This window comes from Fukomys damarensis, unplaced genomic scaffold (genome assembly GCF_012274545.1).
Source record: "Fukomys damarensis isolate Sample0158 unplaced genomic scaffold, DMR_v1.0_HiC HiC_scaffold_35, whole genome shotgun sequence".
Classification (NCBI taxonomy): domain Eukaryota; kingdom Metazoa; phylum Chordata; class Mammalia; order Rodentia; family Bathyergidae; genus Fukomys; species Fukomys damarensis.
In genome coordinates, this window is record NW_022900947.1 from 29,188,256 (window position 1) to 29,204,482 (window position 16,227).

Here is a 16,227-nt window from a genome sequence, read left to right on the forward strand (position 1 = left end):
TGGCCAGGGCCGGAGCAGCCCTGAGCTCAGCCTTTACTATACTGGGCTGTGCTTTTCCACACTGGCTTCTAGGCAGCACTTTTATCGAGAACCCAAGTGAAGGAAAGATGTTAGATCCCTGCATTACTCTGGAGAACATTAGAACTGAAATGGCTCTTGTAGACCACCTTGTATATCAGTCACTGGGGTACATGGGTGATCCGATGAATACAGGTGATTGGCTTAGGAATTAGCACTTGAAAGTCATGTCTAATTTATTATGAGAACCTGGTTCTCAGCTTATACCATCCTACATTTTTCATTTTTCTTTCCTTCTGCCCCTCTGGTTCAGCTGCTGTGTTTGAGAGTGCTCATCTCATAAGGTGGCCTAGACCCACACATGGGTGGAAGAGGACTCACACTGCACAGACATGGCCAAGTCCCAAATCTTTTTGAACCGATAAGAAAACAGCTCATTCTCATAAATTTAGCCAGGCCAAATTTAGAGCAAACAAATGTTTTAACTACCGCATGTATAAATCACTAAGCTGCTTTGTAAATAGGCTATTCTTTTCTTTTTAATCTTTTTTTTTGAGACAGGGTCATTATGTAGTTCAGGCTGGCCTTGAAGTCATTATGTAGCCCAGTCTGCCCTCAAACTCACCGCAATCCTCCTGCCTCAGCCTCCCAAGTGCTGGGATTACAGGCATGCACCACCAGGCCCAGGTAACTAGGCTACTCTTAACGTGAGCAGAAAATAATATTTTTAAAAAATTGGTTTGGTAATTTTTACCACAGTAAATAAATTTGGGTGAAGATTTTACTTTTATTCCTCTTTTGAAAGTAATGTAGTAGCAATTTTTCAGACAGGAGGACAAAGGCTGTGGTAAGCAAGACGGGTGGAATTAGTGGAAGAAGACTAGATAAGGTGAGTCCTTGTTTATCAGTAGGGTTTAAGAAAGGAGAAGAACTCGGGTCCGCTGCACCTTTCAGTGGGGTTGAGCCCCATTGCCTGGGTGGGCCGTGGGTGCTCTACACCAGCATGTGAAAGCACATTCAAAAGCTGTGCTTGTCCCTGCACTCCATCTCCTGCCTTCCCAGGTCAGCCAGGACATCTCACAAGTTATTTTTTGGAAACAAGAATTCTTTGTATGCCAGTAGGAGTGTAAATACTTCCAGTATGAAATAAAGCAGAACTTTAAACATAACGGCGTGGTCCAGCAGAGGGAGTAAGAGAAGAACACAAGAAGAAAGAAAAGAGCTCAAGTAGAAGTCCTGAAGCTGCAGGATAAGATTTGATAAGAATACTAATATTCCTTTTAGATAAATGGATTTAAATAAACTATGTCATATTCAGTACTAACTAACCTAATTTATGGTTTTAGAGGAGGGGTTGATTTGTTTTCTGTGTGCTTTACATAATACTCTTCCATCTTTGATTTTAATCAGAATATGTTTACATTATTTTTCTTTAATTTTAATTATAAAAATGTTTATTATAGATTAGAAAATACAGGAAATAAACGTGTCCAAATCTGCCCCCACATACCTCTCCTGTTCTACTTTTATTTATTAACTAGGCAGCTCCTAGACGCAAGGTGCTGGGCTTACTGAGGGGAAGCCCTTCTGAACATGACAAGGTTCTAGCTGTCTTAAGCCTTACAGTTGAGTGGGGTACAGTTTTGATTTATTTCTTTCCAGTACTTTTTCTGTGTCCTTTTTTTTTCCTCATTGAGTTTATGGGTACATTTTAGGTATATAGTACAGTTACATTCATCATTGGGATCTTGTACCTTTACATGACAGGTCTTGGTTCTCATTTTCCCCCCTTGTCCCTGCCCTCCCTTCACCCCTCCTCTCTCCCCCTTTGCAAACACTTCATTTCCATTTCTTCATTTGCTCATATATTTTCTTTTCCCTTATTAGCTTTCCCCTACCCTTCCCCCTTTCCCTACACCTTTAGCCCCTTTCTTCCTGTTTTGCAATGAGACTGTAATTTGTATGTCTCACTGCCAGATGGCTTGAACCACTGGAGGTACACATGGTGGCTGTCCAGTGCCTGACTGTACCACTTCTATCACCAGTGGTACAAGCTGCCCGATGACACTGTCATGCACATAACACTGGCAGTCCAGGCTGGTGGGAATGTGTTGATGATATGATAGCAAAACAAATTGCCACCTATGTTGTGTTGTTACTGTGTATTGTGCTCTGTTCTGTATGTTTAATATTCTGTGTATTAACTCGGTATCTCTGATACCACTGTGCAGGATTGAATGTTTTTCCATTCAACACAATGGAAAGTTCAGGCTTAGGGAAATGAAGTAACTTGCAAAAGATCACAAAATTAGTAAGCAGAGTTTTAATTCACACCCAGGTAGTCCAGTTTCAGAACTTGCCCTGTTAACCACTAAACGATGCTACCTTTAGTAATATTCATATGGTAACTTTATTAGCTTTATGTTACTGCCATGAAATTTAATAAAGGTAAATGGTTTATTTAGCTCATAGTTTTGGAACTTCACATCCAAGACTGGGTGTTCCCAGGATTTAGGCCCCTGGTGAAAGCACCAGATAGCAGTGGCAGGAGCACGTGTTGGAAGGATTGGTCACATCTTAAACTAGAGAAGAGGAGGAAAGACCAGGGTTCCATAGCCTCTTTTGAAGGCATTCTCCAGTGATGCCAGCACCTCTTCCAGGTGCTATGATCCTTTCGCACCACTACTCTGGGACCCAGTTCTTTACATGTGGATCTCTACGCCACACTTGGACTGTAGCCACACTGTCTAGACAGTTTTTATTCCTGCATTTTTGTTGAAAATTAAGCATTCTTCCTCCAGTAAGGTGCATAAACTGTCAAGGTACTTCTTATCCCTAAGGAAATAGAATTTTATTCATTTGTGTAGTGGAATAGTAATGATAATCTATGGAGCTCTAATTTAGAGCTCTAACTTGAAATACTTAAAGAGCTCATAAAGCATTCTTAATAAAGCATAGTTTTAATCTAGTAATTTTAAAGGGCATTAAGATGATTAAGTCATTTTTAAAAATTAAACCGTTTGTGCTTGTATTTGTTCTCTTGGGTTTCACGGTAGAAAAACCAATACAACTTTAGAAAACATAGTGCACAGTTAATGCTGGTGACTGTTCCAGAAAATAATCACACCATGAAGTTGGTTGGACATATCAGCTGGAAGCAATTGTGGGTTTGTATTTGGGGTATATTGAGGCTCAGGCTTTTTCACTGCACGCATTAGGACAGTGGTTTTATTTTCAAAGGTTCCGTTTGCACCGAAGTCCTGAGAATGTTACATCGTGTGAGGCCAAGTTGTACAGGAGCCTCTGCTGCTCTTCATAGCTAGGGTCTCTGTGTGCAGGCGGCCGTTCTGTGTGTGTGTCTGGGAGGCATTTGTACATACCAGAACGTGGCTGCTGCACATGAGACAGGTTCACATTCTGGAAATACAAAACTAATACCCAATTTAAAAATTGATGAGATAGGAAACATTTGGGTTGTGTTGTCTGTGGGAAGCAGGTGGGCTCCTGAGCTAGGTGGACACAGGTTAGATTCCAGTGCATCTGTTTATTTGCTGTATAACCTTGGGGAAATCACTTGGCCTTCTTGAGCCTTAGTTTCCTTGCCAGACTAATACTTACTTACCTTTGGAGGTTGTCATCTGGATCAAGTAGTAAGTCTGTTTATGTAAAATGACAGGCATGGCTGGGCATAGTGGTGCACACCTGCAATCCCAAGTCCTGGGGAGACTCAGGCAGGAGAATTGCAAGTCTGAGTCCAGCCTAGGGGATTTAGCAAAATCCTTCTCCAAAGTGAGGGAAGGGGACTGGGGCATAGTTCAAGCCTAGGATCCTTAGCACCTCCAAGAGTGCTACCCACCACTTGTTAAAGGGGTCTGTCAGTGGTCACTGTTAGGAATTACTGTTAAATATATTGTAATCTTCTTTGTGAATACCTAGCCTTGTAACAGTAAGATACCCATGGAGGCCACTACTTTGGGGTGGCTCTGACTCTTCACTGTGTGACACAGGGCAAGCTATGTAACCTCCCTGTGTTTGCTCTTCTTTAAAACTAAACAATTACAGTATCCATGTCGTAAGGTCGTTGTGAAGATTAAATAAACAATTATCCACGTAGCCTTAAGAATATGATCGTGCATACTCCACCATGCCAAGATTGCTACATAGGAGACTCTTTATGATTGTTACTATTAGTAGTAATAATCAGTAATAATATCATTGATACAGTATGATCAGTAATATAAACAGTAATGCTATATTATCAGTAATACGGTAATAATAATAATGCTAATATTATCAGCTATTAAATAACTTTGGTAGAAGATAAAACTACACTTTAAAAAGTAACATCCTTACTAATTCCCTGCAACTTTTACTTACTATCTGATGTGTCATTGTTTCATATTAATGGCTCAGACCAAGTTTATTCCAGTACATAGTGAAACATGAATTTCTAATTTGGTGATGTTATTATGTTTTATCTAAATGAGAAGAATTTCCTGATTTAGCACTATGCTTGAATATGTAAAACAAAAATTGTTGAAAACTGACCATTTTGGAACCTTCTTTTCCTCCTCCAGATTATTCAGAGATAGGAGAGCTTCCCCCGCGGTCTCCTTTGGAACCAGTGTGTGAAGATGGGCCCTTCGGCCCTGTACTGGAGGAGAAGAAAAGGACATCTCGGGAATTGCGGGAGCTGTGGAGAAAGGCCATTCTACAGCAGATATTGCTGCTGAGGATGGAGAAGGAAAATCAGAAGCTACAAGGTGGGTTTGAAGCCGAGCAGGCTGGGTTGTACCCAATCTTGGCTCTGAAATGAATCTATCAAATATAAAAATGTATTCTTGCAAGATGGCACACTTTCATTTTGTTTGTTTTGTTTTGTTTTGTTTTTTGGTACTGGGGATCAAACTGGGGCCCTTGTGCTTGTGAGGTAGGCGGCAAAACCACTGAGCCAAATTCCCGGCAAGAATGCATTCTTTAAGAATATAATCAAGGATATTATCTTACATATGTATCAGTCTTACCTGTTTACTTTTTCAAAGTAATGTCAACATTACTTACTTTGTGATTTAAATATAATTTTGTTAACTATTTTAATTATTCCTATGTAGTCTAATTAATACAGTGTCTAGAACTTCTGAGATCCAGGCTGCAATTTTTTAAGTTCCAACCTTCTAAAAAAAAAAACTTTTTTTTTTTTTTTTTTTTTTTTATTTTTTTTTTTTTTTTTTTGGTTCTGGGGATAAAACTTGGGACCTTGTGCTTGTGAGGCAGGTGGCAGCACCACAAAAGTATTTTTTCTTGTATTTTGTTTTCTTTTTTACTACTACGTCCTCAGCCACAATCTATCTAAGTGTTAGGTATCAAATGATTCTATTTGAGTCCTTAAAGTTTATAATCTCATTGTGTGCCTTTTCATTGAGTAGTAGACAACTTGAAAAAACATTGGCTGAGCTCTCCCTGTACTGAATGATTTAAACAACATCAGAATATGACACAGACTTGGAAAGTGTAGATTTTGTTTATTTCCTGTTTCTATGCCAACACTTAAATCAATCAAATGTCCTTGCCAGAGTAGTTTAAGAAGCGAAGTATACACACCTGTGAAGAATTGTGGGCCCTAGAGGATAGAGAGCTGTCTGGGTATAAAGCAATCAAGATTTAGAGGGCAGAGGCTGAGCATACTCTTTTAAAGGAAAGTTAGAGCAGGAGTCAGTCATACCGCTATTGCCCAGAGCGATTATAGAATTAATTTTAGTGTTTAGAATTAGTATTTTTCATTGAGCATTGCCCTTGATTGCCAGGCTTTTGTCATTTGGTATGGACTTTGATATTTGTATAAAACTAAAGCCAGTAATATGCCAAATCTGAAGAATAAACCCCTGAGAATCTGTGGCATGCTGTGAAGTCCAGTTTTACAGGAACCTGCCATTCCTATCTGAGTTTTTGAGACAGGATCTGGCTCTGTAATTCAGGCTGGCCTTGACCTCATTGTGTAGCCCAGGCTGGCCTCAAACTTGATGCTCCTGCCTCAGCCTCCCAAGTGCTGGAATTACAGTTGTGTGCCACCACACCTGGCCCTATTGGTATCTTGATGCACAGTGATTAAATGACTGTTCTCCGTGCAGGTCCATGAGTCACAACACCACGTACTTGCAGTGTGGTTTCTGAAGATGAGAATGGTTTAGATTCATGAAACATAAACAGATCTAGTCAAGTGTATTATTTTTGAACAAAAAGAAGTGAATACGTTTGTTATGAAAGTAGTGCAGCAGCAGAATGGGCTGCTTTTGAATGAACCATCCTCTCTGTGATGCAGTATCAAAGCTGAGAGAGGTGGGTCATCCCATCAGGGGGCAGTGGAGGGTGAAGGCATTATAAGAGGAGTTTAGAGCAGATGAATGCTAAAATTACTTCCAACTCTGTTTTTCTACGTTATGTATTCTGAAAGGTAATTCTGAAAGCAGATGTCTAAAACTATTTGATAATCATAACTGTCATCAATTAAATGACAGCTTTGGACCATAGAATGTACATTTTTGTGTAGGTTGAAGTTTCTGCTGAAAAGCAAAAAGGCAGCCATATTCATTGTGTGGGTCATGAATCTTCTTAAATGAAAGTCATGTAAAAACCAGGATGCAGCTGCAGAAGGGGAATGACATTGCCTGGCTTCTTGTAGATGTTAGATATTAGGATCGTAATTGATGTGATGAGATCAGTATGCCACAAAAGCAAAGTGCACGCTGCTGTGCAGATGATGACTAGACAGACCAGACAGGTGGAGTGTCTGGCTTTGCCTGGAACACCTGGCCAGATGTTATATAATGATCACAGGTCCTTGCCAGCATCTTTCTGTTGCTTCCTCATTTCACTGGACTTACTAGCAGTGTTCTGTTCTTTTGGTCTTTTGTTTTTACTGTTTAAATTAATTTTTCCTCTTTTTTTTTTCTCTCTTAATTATGTATAGTAGTTTAACACAAGTTTATCTCTGTGGTCAAAGCATGACCAAATTGCTAAGTCAAATTGCACTAAGAAGTTTTATAGTAGACAGGGTAGAACTTTCTCATTAAATGCAGAAACAAATTTTGACAAGAACCAATCAAAGTGCCCAGTATTAGAGAGGTAGCCATTCTGTGATGTTGTTATTTTTCTTGTTCCTTCTTAAAAGCAGGTTAAATTGTAGGTAGATGTGGCTTTTGCAATTAGTTAAGTGTTTGAGCTGGCTTGCACAGTCCTTGGGAAAATGAGGGGAGGAACATGCATGAAAAAGTTCTTTCTCTGGTTAACCCTGTTTCCTTACTTTCATATATATGGATCAAATATTTATTATTCTTCTGGAGGCACTGCATCCTGGAAAGAATCAAGCTACATCATTTAAATCTACCTTACTCCATTGTAGACACTTAGCAGTTGAAGTTGTGATTTTTCCCAAAGTTGCACAGCTAATTTGCAGTGATGTTAAGGATAAACTGCATCACCTCTCTCCCAAGCCAGCAATCCTCTGCTGTTCCTCTCTGCAAGGTCACTTTCTTGCTATTTTTAAATAAAAATATGAGCAGCCTAATACGCGACAGCAAGGTGTGATTCAAGACAACTATCATTTGGGGTCAGCATATTCTTGCTTGTCAGACTGATTTATGAAACTCAACATTTTATGAGTAACATTAAAATATTTCAAGTGTCATTTTCATAACAAATGCAATAACATTAAATTTTGAATTGTAGCTAATGACATTTTAATTTACAAAAGCTTTTCCCTTAATACATGTTTGTGGTTAAAAAAATTAAATGCTGAGTGTACTTTGCCTAACACCTCTACAAGTGTAAGGGTCATTTAATTGCTGAACCTCTTAGCTTTCTGTTTCTAAGCTTTGGAGAGATGGTGGCAGTTGGCCCAAGAGTCTGTCAGCTAAAACATTTGCCCACTAACAGAGAAGGACTGGGGACAGCGCAGTGACAGCCTTGAATAGTGTGCAGACGTCAGAGCTGAGCATCGATCACAGAGCCCAGATTGGAACATACATGTGTGTTCCATGCTCTGTGTACACAGACAGCATGGGCGTGTAGACTCCTGTATAATAACGTAAGCAGCTGGGTCCTGTCTCTGAAGTCACTCCCTGGGAGCTCTGCTTTTGTTGCAGGTTTGCACCTTCTGCCTTGGCTGATAAGGAATTTTGGAGGCCACTGATTTTAGGCAGCAATGTCAGGATCCTGAAGCAGAAGATGTTGTTCAGGCCAGCAGCAAAATGCATGGGTTTGCAGCTGAGTCTTCTGGCCATGTGCAGTTCTGTGAACTCTAGAGCAAGTACCTCACGTTGTTTGCTGGCTGTAAGAGGGGAGCCAGGCATGCTCACAGCAGAATTTACTGCTAGAGAAACTGCTCTGGAAAGCGTGAGTTCCAACCATTGGAGCACAGCTCATCCCAGCCCAGCTTGCTATAAGCACGAGCTCAGCTCTCTTGATGTTTGTTGTGCCTTCTCCTAATCAAAACAACCAAAAGGTTAACATTAAAAAAACTATTAATGCCAGGGATTTAGGGAAATGTTTAACAAGTCACCAAAACAGTTTCTTCAAAGGAATAAGGAAAAGAATAAAGATGGTACATGAAAAATCCTAAAAGGCAAGAGGAAGTCATTGCAAGGCCTAGAATCACCCAGCTGCCTAGTGGCTACTAAACAGCCTTGGGCACTTCACTTAACACATTCCTGCCAGCTTGAACCACTGATGGAAAATGCACGCTTGTCCCATTGGGCAGCTTGTGCCACCCAATAGGACTGTTGGATGCCACCCGATGGGACAGTCATGCATGTACCATTGATGGTTCAAGCTGCCAGCAGGAAGACATGAATTACACCTCTGTTGTGAGCATGTTAATCTCTGAACTTTAGCGTCTGTGTCCCTGAAGTGAGAGATTGAACTGGAGAATCAATTTAAAATGTCAATTTAGGGCTGGGGATTCAGCTCAGTGGTTCCACCGCCTGCCTCACAAGTGCGAGGTCCTCACTTCAATTGCCGGTACCAAATAAAAAGTCAATATAAGATTTTTTTAAATTGATTTCTCCAGTTTAGTAATTTATGTTTAATTCTTCTTGGTGCAGCTTTAGGCTGAGTAAGTTTGGTGGGACACAGTAGTGGTCTTCATATATATAAGGAGTTGTTGCATGAAAGGAGTGTGTGTATTGTGTAGCTCCAGGAAGCAGAAACATGATCTGCAGGAGATACTCTGGAAAGGATACCTGGCTCTAGATAAGGAGGAACTGTGCTTCAAAGTGCCTCTCCTAGCTTAGATGAAAAATACTTGCTGAGCTCTAATCATTGCCAAGCACTGGGAATTATAACACCCAGCCATAAAGATGGAAAGAATTGGACAGATGTGGCATATATCTTAGCAGTGGAGCCAACACTGGGGATAAAAATCAAAGAACTTCCTAGGTTTTTAGCATTTTTGTGAAAGGAGAGGGTGACTTTTATGGGACCTGCCCTGCTGGCTGGGTCTGCTGCACATCTCAGGAGCAGTCTTTATGTCAGGTAGTGTGACCTGTACCTGAGGTGTCCAGTAATGTGCCCCGATGTGGTCTCTTCCAGCTTCCAAGAACGATTTGCTGAACAAGCGCCTGAAACTTGACTACGAAGAAATCACTCCTTGTCTTAAAGAAGTAACTACAGTTTGGGAAAAGATGCTTAGCACTCCAGGAAGATCAAAAATTAAGTTTGATATGGAAAAAATGCACTCAGCTGTTGGGCAAGGTAAGCTTCATTAGGAATCCCCCCAGGGTACAGCGCCTTCTTCAGTGACAGGTGGAGCGAAGATGTTGTGAGTCCACCTTTATGAAGTGGCCACCTTGCTCCATTTCATCACCCCTTTAACTACTCTCTTGCCAGATATAGTTAGTTGGTGTGAGTTTCACTGCCTTTCATAATCTTCCTAATTAAATTAAATGCCCAGAAAACCAGAACATAGGAAAACAAAAGAGGAAAACCCAAGGGTATAATTGTCCAAAACTGAATAACGATGGGATGATTTAGTCTGAGTTAAGTAGTAAACTAAAGCCTAATTGTGTGGCTTCTCTCTGAAGACTCTAGGGAGAAAATAGAGTGCAGAGCACAGAGGTTAGACAGGAGTTTCTGGGCTCAGATCCTAGCCTGCCGCTCACTTTGCAGCGTGATGTTAGGCAAAGACTGTACCTGTGGGCCGCGCTGTCTCCGCGTCGGCATGGGACATGGACAGTGGTTGTGAGGAGGAAGGAGCTGATACCGCTCATGCACAGCATAGCTTCTTGGCGTTATCTGCCTGTCCCAACTGCTACTGGTCCATGGAGCAGGGAGGACAGAACTTGAGGCAGTGATTTCCTTTAAAATGTGCATTAGCATCTGCTGGTAAGAGTAAGAGCCTTCTGAGTTTAATCAGGTTCTAGTGCTAAGTTCTGCTTAATCCAGTCCTGAGTAACCAGCTCTTTGGAATCAGGGTTGCAAATGTATATATAGATTTATGGTTCCCTTCTGACTTTATCACTGTGCAGAGAAAGAGTATTATATAGGTATAAGTGTTATTTGTCTCTGAGAGAGTTAATGGAGCAAAACAGTTCTCCTGTAATCTTCTAGGCATTTTAAAGCCTTTTACCTTGAGTTCTGATAGCATCCATTTTAGTGATGATGGGTGGTTACTGCTCGTTGTAACTTACCTTTCCTGTGACATGAATAGGGAAACATGGCTTAGAGTGGCTGATAATGGTCTTGGGCCATAGAGCTGGGCTTCTGGAGGCTGCCAGGGTTCTGAGCATCACACTGCGCTACCTCTGGTTGAGTCGCACCTCCGTGGGGCATGCTCAGAAACCAGAAATGTGTGCAGTGGTGAAGGCCGGGCTTCTGAGTTGTCAGCAGCTTCCAGTCCGACCTTGGGTTCCTGCCTCCTCACTGCCAGCATGAGAGGCATGGCCGGAGCAGAGGGGTGGGCGCTATGTGGCAGTTCTGACATTCTTCACCCCTACTGGGGCTCCTGAACTGCTGGAGACTCACCCCTACACCAGGTGGCCTCAGTTGGCTGTTGTGAAAAAGGAGAAAGCAGGGAGAGGAATGTGCCTGCTCTTTCCCTATTCGGGTTGAATAGGTGATGGCCTTTGGTGGGCTTGATTCTACAGAAGACCTTGCATGTTCTGTGACAGCTGTTGCAAATGCTTGAGCTTCTCGGGGGCCAGACACATGGACCTTTGTTTCTCATTGTGCATTTTATGAGGGGGACAAATAGGAACACCCCAGGAATCTGGGCACTGTGTTTTGCCATCAGATGTGGATGACTGCATGGCTTACGTACTGGGGTGAGTGAGGCTGACCTGGAATTCCTCCTGGGTCCCCTGGCTTTGCTGCAGGAGCTCAGTCGAACAATCAGAGGGGCTCTCTGTGTCATCTGGCTTCAGCACTTCAAGGGGCTGAAAGGCTCTGAACAGATGAACACTTCCATCTTGTGGCTCAGATTCAAAACATGAGATTCAATCAGAACAGCTGTGTCACCTCAGAGACCTTGAAAGAGAAGACAGTCCTGTGTGGGTGATGAGGCCTTGCTCCTTGATCTACAGAGCCCCCAAGTGACACAAGCAAAGGGACTTATAAAACTTTGCAGGTATTAGACAGTCAAGTTGGGAGAAGGAAGAAGAATTCCAATTCGGTAATTCAGAGTGGAGTTTGAGTCAAAGTGATTTCTCAGAAGACACCTAGGTCTCCAGCCTGATAAGCCTCATATTTTCTCTAGGAATGAAATTGCAGAGTAACAAGAGCAGCATGGGCCAGGTGCAAACTCTGCTTTTCTGACCTGGCAATGAGATTTATAGAAGCTTATTCTAGAAATTAGTGAACACGAAATGCACTGCAGATAGAAGGATACTTATAGTGGTGTTAATAGCCCAAACCAAAGCAAAGAAAACATCCAGGAAATACTTGATATTTTCAAATATCTGGGTTATAGGTGGGATTGTCAGATCTCCCAGCTTACCTGATATGGCCCTGATTTTCAGCTCTTGTCTGATAAAATATTAGCCTCTCTCCTTTTCCCTTTCTAAGTTTTATGTTTTAGATGGTAAATTATGTCTGTTCTAGGTATAGGTGGTTTTTCACTTCTTCATAGGATTTGAATTTTTCAGAGGATTTTTCTGGTTTTTGTTCTTGTTTTGCTTTTCAATAGTAAATAAATACTGTTTTTCAAATCAGTAAAAATAGAAAGTTATTTGCATTGGAGCTGGAGTGATCATCCAACTCCTATCCACTAAAACCCACCTGAGGGCCATGGAGGCTCTACTGCCAGAGTTCTCTCTCGGCTTAGAAGAAGAGCAAAATGGAGCCTTGAAGGGGTATCCCGGGATCTTCTAGCAAGAAACGTGTATCTGGCTCTCAAGACCCCCGGCTTAAATCACAGACTCAAAGCTTACAGAAGAATCCCAAAATATCTAGTGCTCACCAGTGATACAGCCAGGATTCTCTTCCTCCAAAAAATAAAGTTCTGATAAGATAGTGGGAATGATTTAGTAATAAGAGGAAACTGGACACCTCATAACTTGGGAAAAGTTTTCCCATTTGCCAAAAACATTCTGTCCAAAAAACCCCACTACAAATCAGTTGCTGTGCTGACTTTCACTTCACATTTGCGGTTAGTCAGGGTTCAAAGCACTAAGAGTTGTGCATGCCTGAGTATATGCAGCCAAGACACATCTCTGAAGGAATGGTAGCCAAGAAGAAACAGAATAGTACAAAAAAGCAGATAGTAGGGCCTGTTCATGTTCTGTTGCTACCATAGTTTGTCAGTAAGTTGCAGCAACACAGGTGGCTGAGACACCAGAAGTTTCCCCCTCACAATTTTGGAAGCCAAGAGTCAAGGAGTAGGATTGAGCTGTGCATGGCCTCTGTTGCTTTGCTCGCTGTCACCTTCCTTGGCCTCCGTCTCTGCTCCCATGGTCAGGCTGCTTCCTTCCTCTGAGTATTTGTTACAGAGACACTTGACACTGGATATGAGTTCCACCTGTAACCCAGGACGCTCCTCATCTCAGGAACCTTACTTAAATTCACAAAGACTGTTTGTTCAGAGAAATAACATTCACAGGCTGCAGGGATTTGGAATCAAATAAATATATCCTTTGGGAAGGGTCACCACTCAACACACTGCACAAGATCATCAGATTAAGGCTCCTCTAATTGTTCAGAGGTGTCATGGTTGTGGTTACATAGCTGGGGACTTGTGTTTGTCCCACAGGCCAACTTGGTTTTTTCTTTTTTTAAGTTGACAAGAGGGGAGAAAACAAGTACTTACTATACATAAAGTATCTCTGAATGAAACACTTGGGATTCCCTCTTTCTAGTTTGTTTTTTCCTCCTTTTCCTTCAGCCTTGAGGCTTGGCCTAAGGGCTCGGTTCTGTGAAACTTAGACTGCTCAGGTAGAGTTAAGCCAGCTCTTGTCACCTGGGCCCTACCTCACTGCAGGTGTCTCCCTGCTGTGAGATCACAGCCTGCTCTGTCTTTCTTCATGCTTGGTCTTATTTTCCGAAAATGTCTTTAATTGGTAGTGGCTCAGTCATATTCCTCAGTTTACTCCCTTGCACAATATAACTCTGAAAGGCAGAAGGGACAGGGCAAGCGAAATGAGGGCAAAATGGTGGGTAGAGAGGAAGGGTCAGACTGACAAGTTTGAGGTTCTTTCCATTCTTTCATTTTTATTACTGTATTCAGTCAAATTCTATGCATAAAGTCTGTGTTTGTGTTTTTTGCCTTCTCCTTAAAGGTGTGCCACGTCACCACCGGGGTGAAATCTGGAAATTTCTGGCTGATCAGTTCCACCTGAGACATCCATTTCCCAGTAAGCAGCAGCCGAAGGATGTGCCCTACAAAGAACTCTTAAAACAGCTCACCTCCCAGCAGCACGCAATTCTCATCGACCTGGGTGAGTCTATGTCAGTCAACTGGAGATGGAAATGGAAGGATCCCTCACTTGAGAAATATGAAGAGACTGTCCAGGTTATTTAGTGACCTGCCTTTAGGTTTAATAATCAAAATTTACTACCGAGACTTTTAATTTCAAAAGCCTTAGAGTGATCACAAATGTCTTCCACAAGTATAAAAAAGCCTGTTTTCACTGGGGAGCTGGCTCAGTCTGCTTGGCATGGGGTATTCATTAAGTCATAACTGGGTCAGTTCAATAATTTAGATATGCATAGGACGTTTTCATACTCAGCCTGGAACATCCCGGAAACATAGCTTGGTTGAATTTCAGAGAGCACTGCACTCCCCTGCCTTCATTGCTCATAAACAGAATTCATCAGGAACATTGTAGAAAGCTGTGTTAGTGCCTGAGGCGACTTTATTTTGGAAAGAAGCAACACCTTGTCTCCTGACAGTTTTAGAAACACGGCTGTGAGCAGTATATTGGAGACATGTGGTGTTGCCACAGTTGAGGGACTTGTGGATTGAGACGTGTTTGAGATACATGAAGGCCCCTCTGACTGTCAGTGGCCAGGCAGAGGTGGAGGTGACCGTGGCTCACTCTTGCCTGCTGCATCTCACAAAGGCTTCCTTCTCCACTCGTGGGAGCCAGCTCTGTGTACTGCAGCCGAGCATATGGCTGCTGGTGGAGCCTGTGGCCCTGCTTCCAGAGTGCCTGTTCTGGTTGGCACTGCTGCCTCCCCAGGCCCCTGCTGTGGCCTGGCTGTGTGGATTCTAACAGCATCCCCAGACACAATGGAGGTGACAGCAAGCTGGGTCAGGCACAGCCAGACTTTGTCCTTCAAACCACACAGTAGTCTTACGGTTTTATGACCCTCGAGGTTACTCTCAGGGTCTAAGCTTAGCTGTCATCTTTGACAAACTGTCCTTGACTGTCGTCTCTTCTCCCACACCAGTCTAGATTAGTTGTCTGGCAAGTCCCTCTTCCCATCCCATCCTCTCTCCCCATGATGCTTGTCATATTTATTATTATTTAAAGCTGGTTCTCAACTTTGCCTCCGCTGAATGTTGTATAAATTTTCTTGACTTGCTTTTGTTAATCTTCACTACAGTGTTTGATCTGCTTCCATTAATCCTCACAACCCTATCACAGAGATATTACTGGAAAAAATAAAACAGCTTAAGTAATCTGCTCAAAATGAAACATCCAATCAGCTGCAGAGCCGTGTGACCTCAGAGCCTTCCTCTCCCTTCCCCAGCGCCGGGCAGCCCTTTTAGGTTGGACAGGGCCATTTCACCACTACACCTTCAGCCCCTGGGGTAGTGCTGTCATACAGTAGGTACACAGTAAGTCTTTTTGAGGTTTTGACTGTGTGACACTGCACAAGTGCAGCAGCCTCTGGTGACCCTCACAACAGCCCTTGAGAGCTGGCCCCATATCCTGTAAAAGATAAAGAAATTGAGACACGGAAATGTCGCATGTGGACCACAGTCCCACAGCCATCTGATTGGAGGTGCCAGGACCTAAATCCACTGTCACGCTGTGCCAGAGTGGGGCCCTGCTGTCCCAAGATCCCGGATCCCAGAGGATCTCTATGGAAGTGGCTGGCCAGACAAAGGGTGTGCTGAGAGATGCATAACGGGCCTCAGTGGAGTCAGAATCCTTGGTTCCACTGACCCTGAGGACAGCAGTTTGGTGAATTGGCGGTAACTGTGTTGGCTAATGTGATGAGTAACAGAAAAAATGACATTGTGTTCCTATCGTGATAGGAAGTGAAAAATAAATTTAGGGCAGGAGGTTGAAAGGGAATGTAGAACTTCCTTTGTAGGAAAGGAGGAGAGAACGTGATCAATCCCCTTCTTTGTTCCAGTGTTGTTTTCTCTTAGTTTCCCTTCTGTAACCCTCTTGTCCTCCTGGGCAGAACCAGCCCTCTGCCTCCTGTGGCACAGATTTAGTCCCCCTTCTGCAGCAGAAGAAAGGACAGATCAGTGCCAGGACCCCACCCGCCTGGCCTCCTGGGAGCTGTGTCCTCAGAGCTGTACACAGGCAGCCTCCCCTGCTGCCTGAAAGCCCCTGATTCATAGGAAGGGCTGGGCTGCGCCGTCTCTGCTCTCTTTCTCCACCCCAGAAGCCCGCTGCAGCTCCCAGAACTGACAGTGCTGGCCCCATCTCTTGCTCAGTTCTGACCTGGACGCCTTTGTGGTGCCCTCCCAAGGCCTAAAAGAACCTCTGTTTGGAAGAATCTGTTTCCCAAGCCACCTCCCTGAGTCTCCCCACGGTTTATAAA

At 42.9% G+C, this 16,227-nt stretch overlaps 1 protein-coding gene across 6 annotated transcripts in view; it reads left to right on the forward strand.

The window, feature by feature from the left end:
• Positions 1-16,227, forward strand: part of Tbc1d1 (TBC1 domain family member 1) — a 197,600-nt gene that overhangs the window by 154,033 nt on the left and 27,340 nt on the right. For all 6 annotated transcript variants that reach the window (XM_010625081.3, XM_010625080.3, XM_010625083.3 and 3 more), the window contains 3 exons: positions 4,596-4,781; positions 9,604-9,765; positions 13,782-13,940. In XM_010625081.3, coding sequence (XP_010623383.1) covers positions 4,596-4,781; positions 9,604-9,765; positions 13,782-13,940 — 507 coding nt within the window. The remainder of the gene's footprint in view (positions 1-4,595; positions 4,782-9,603; positions 9,766-13,781; positions 13,941-16,227) is intronic.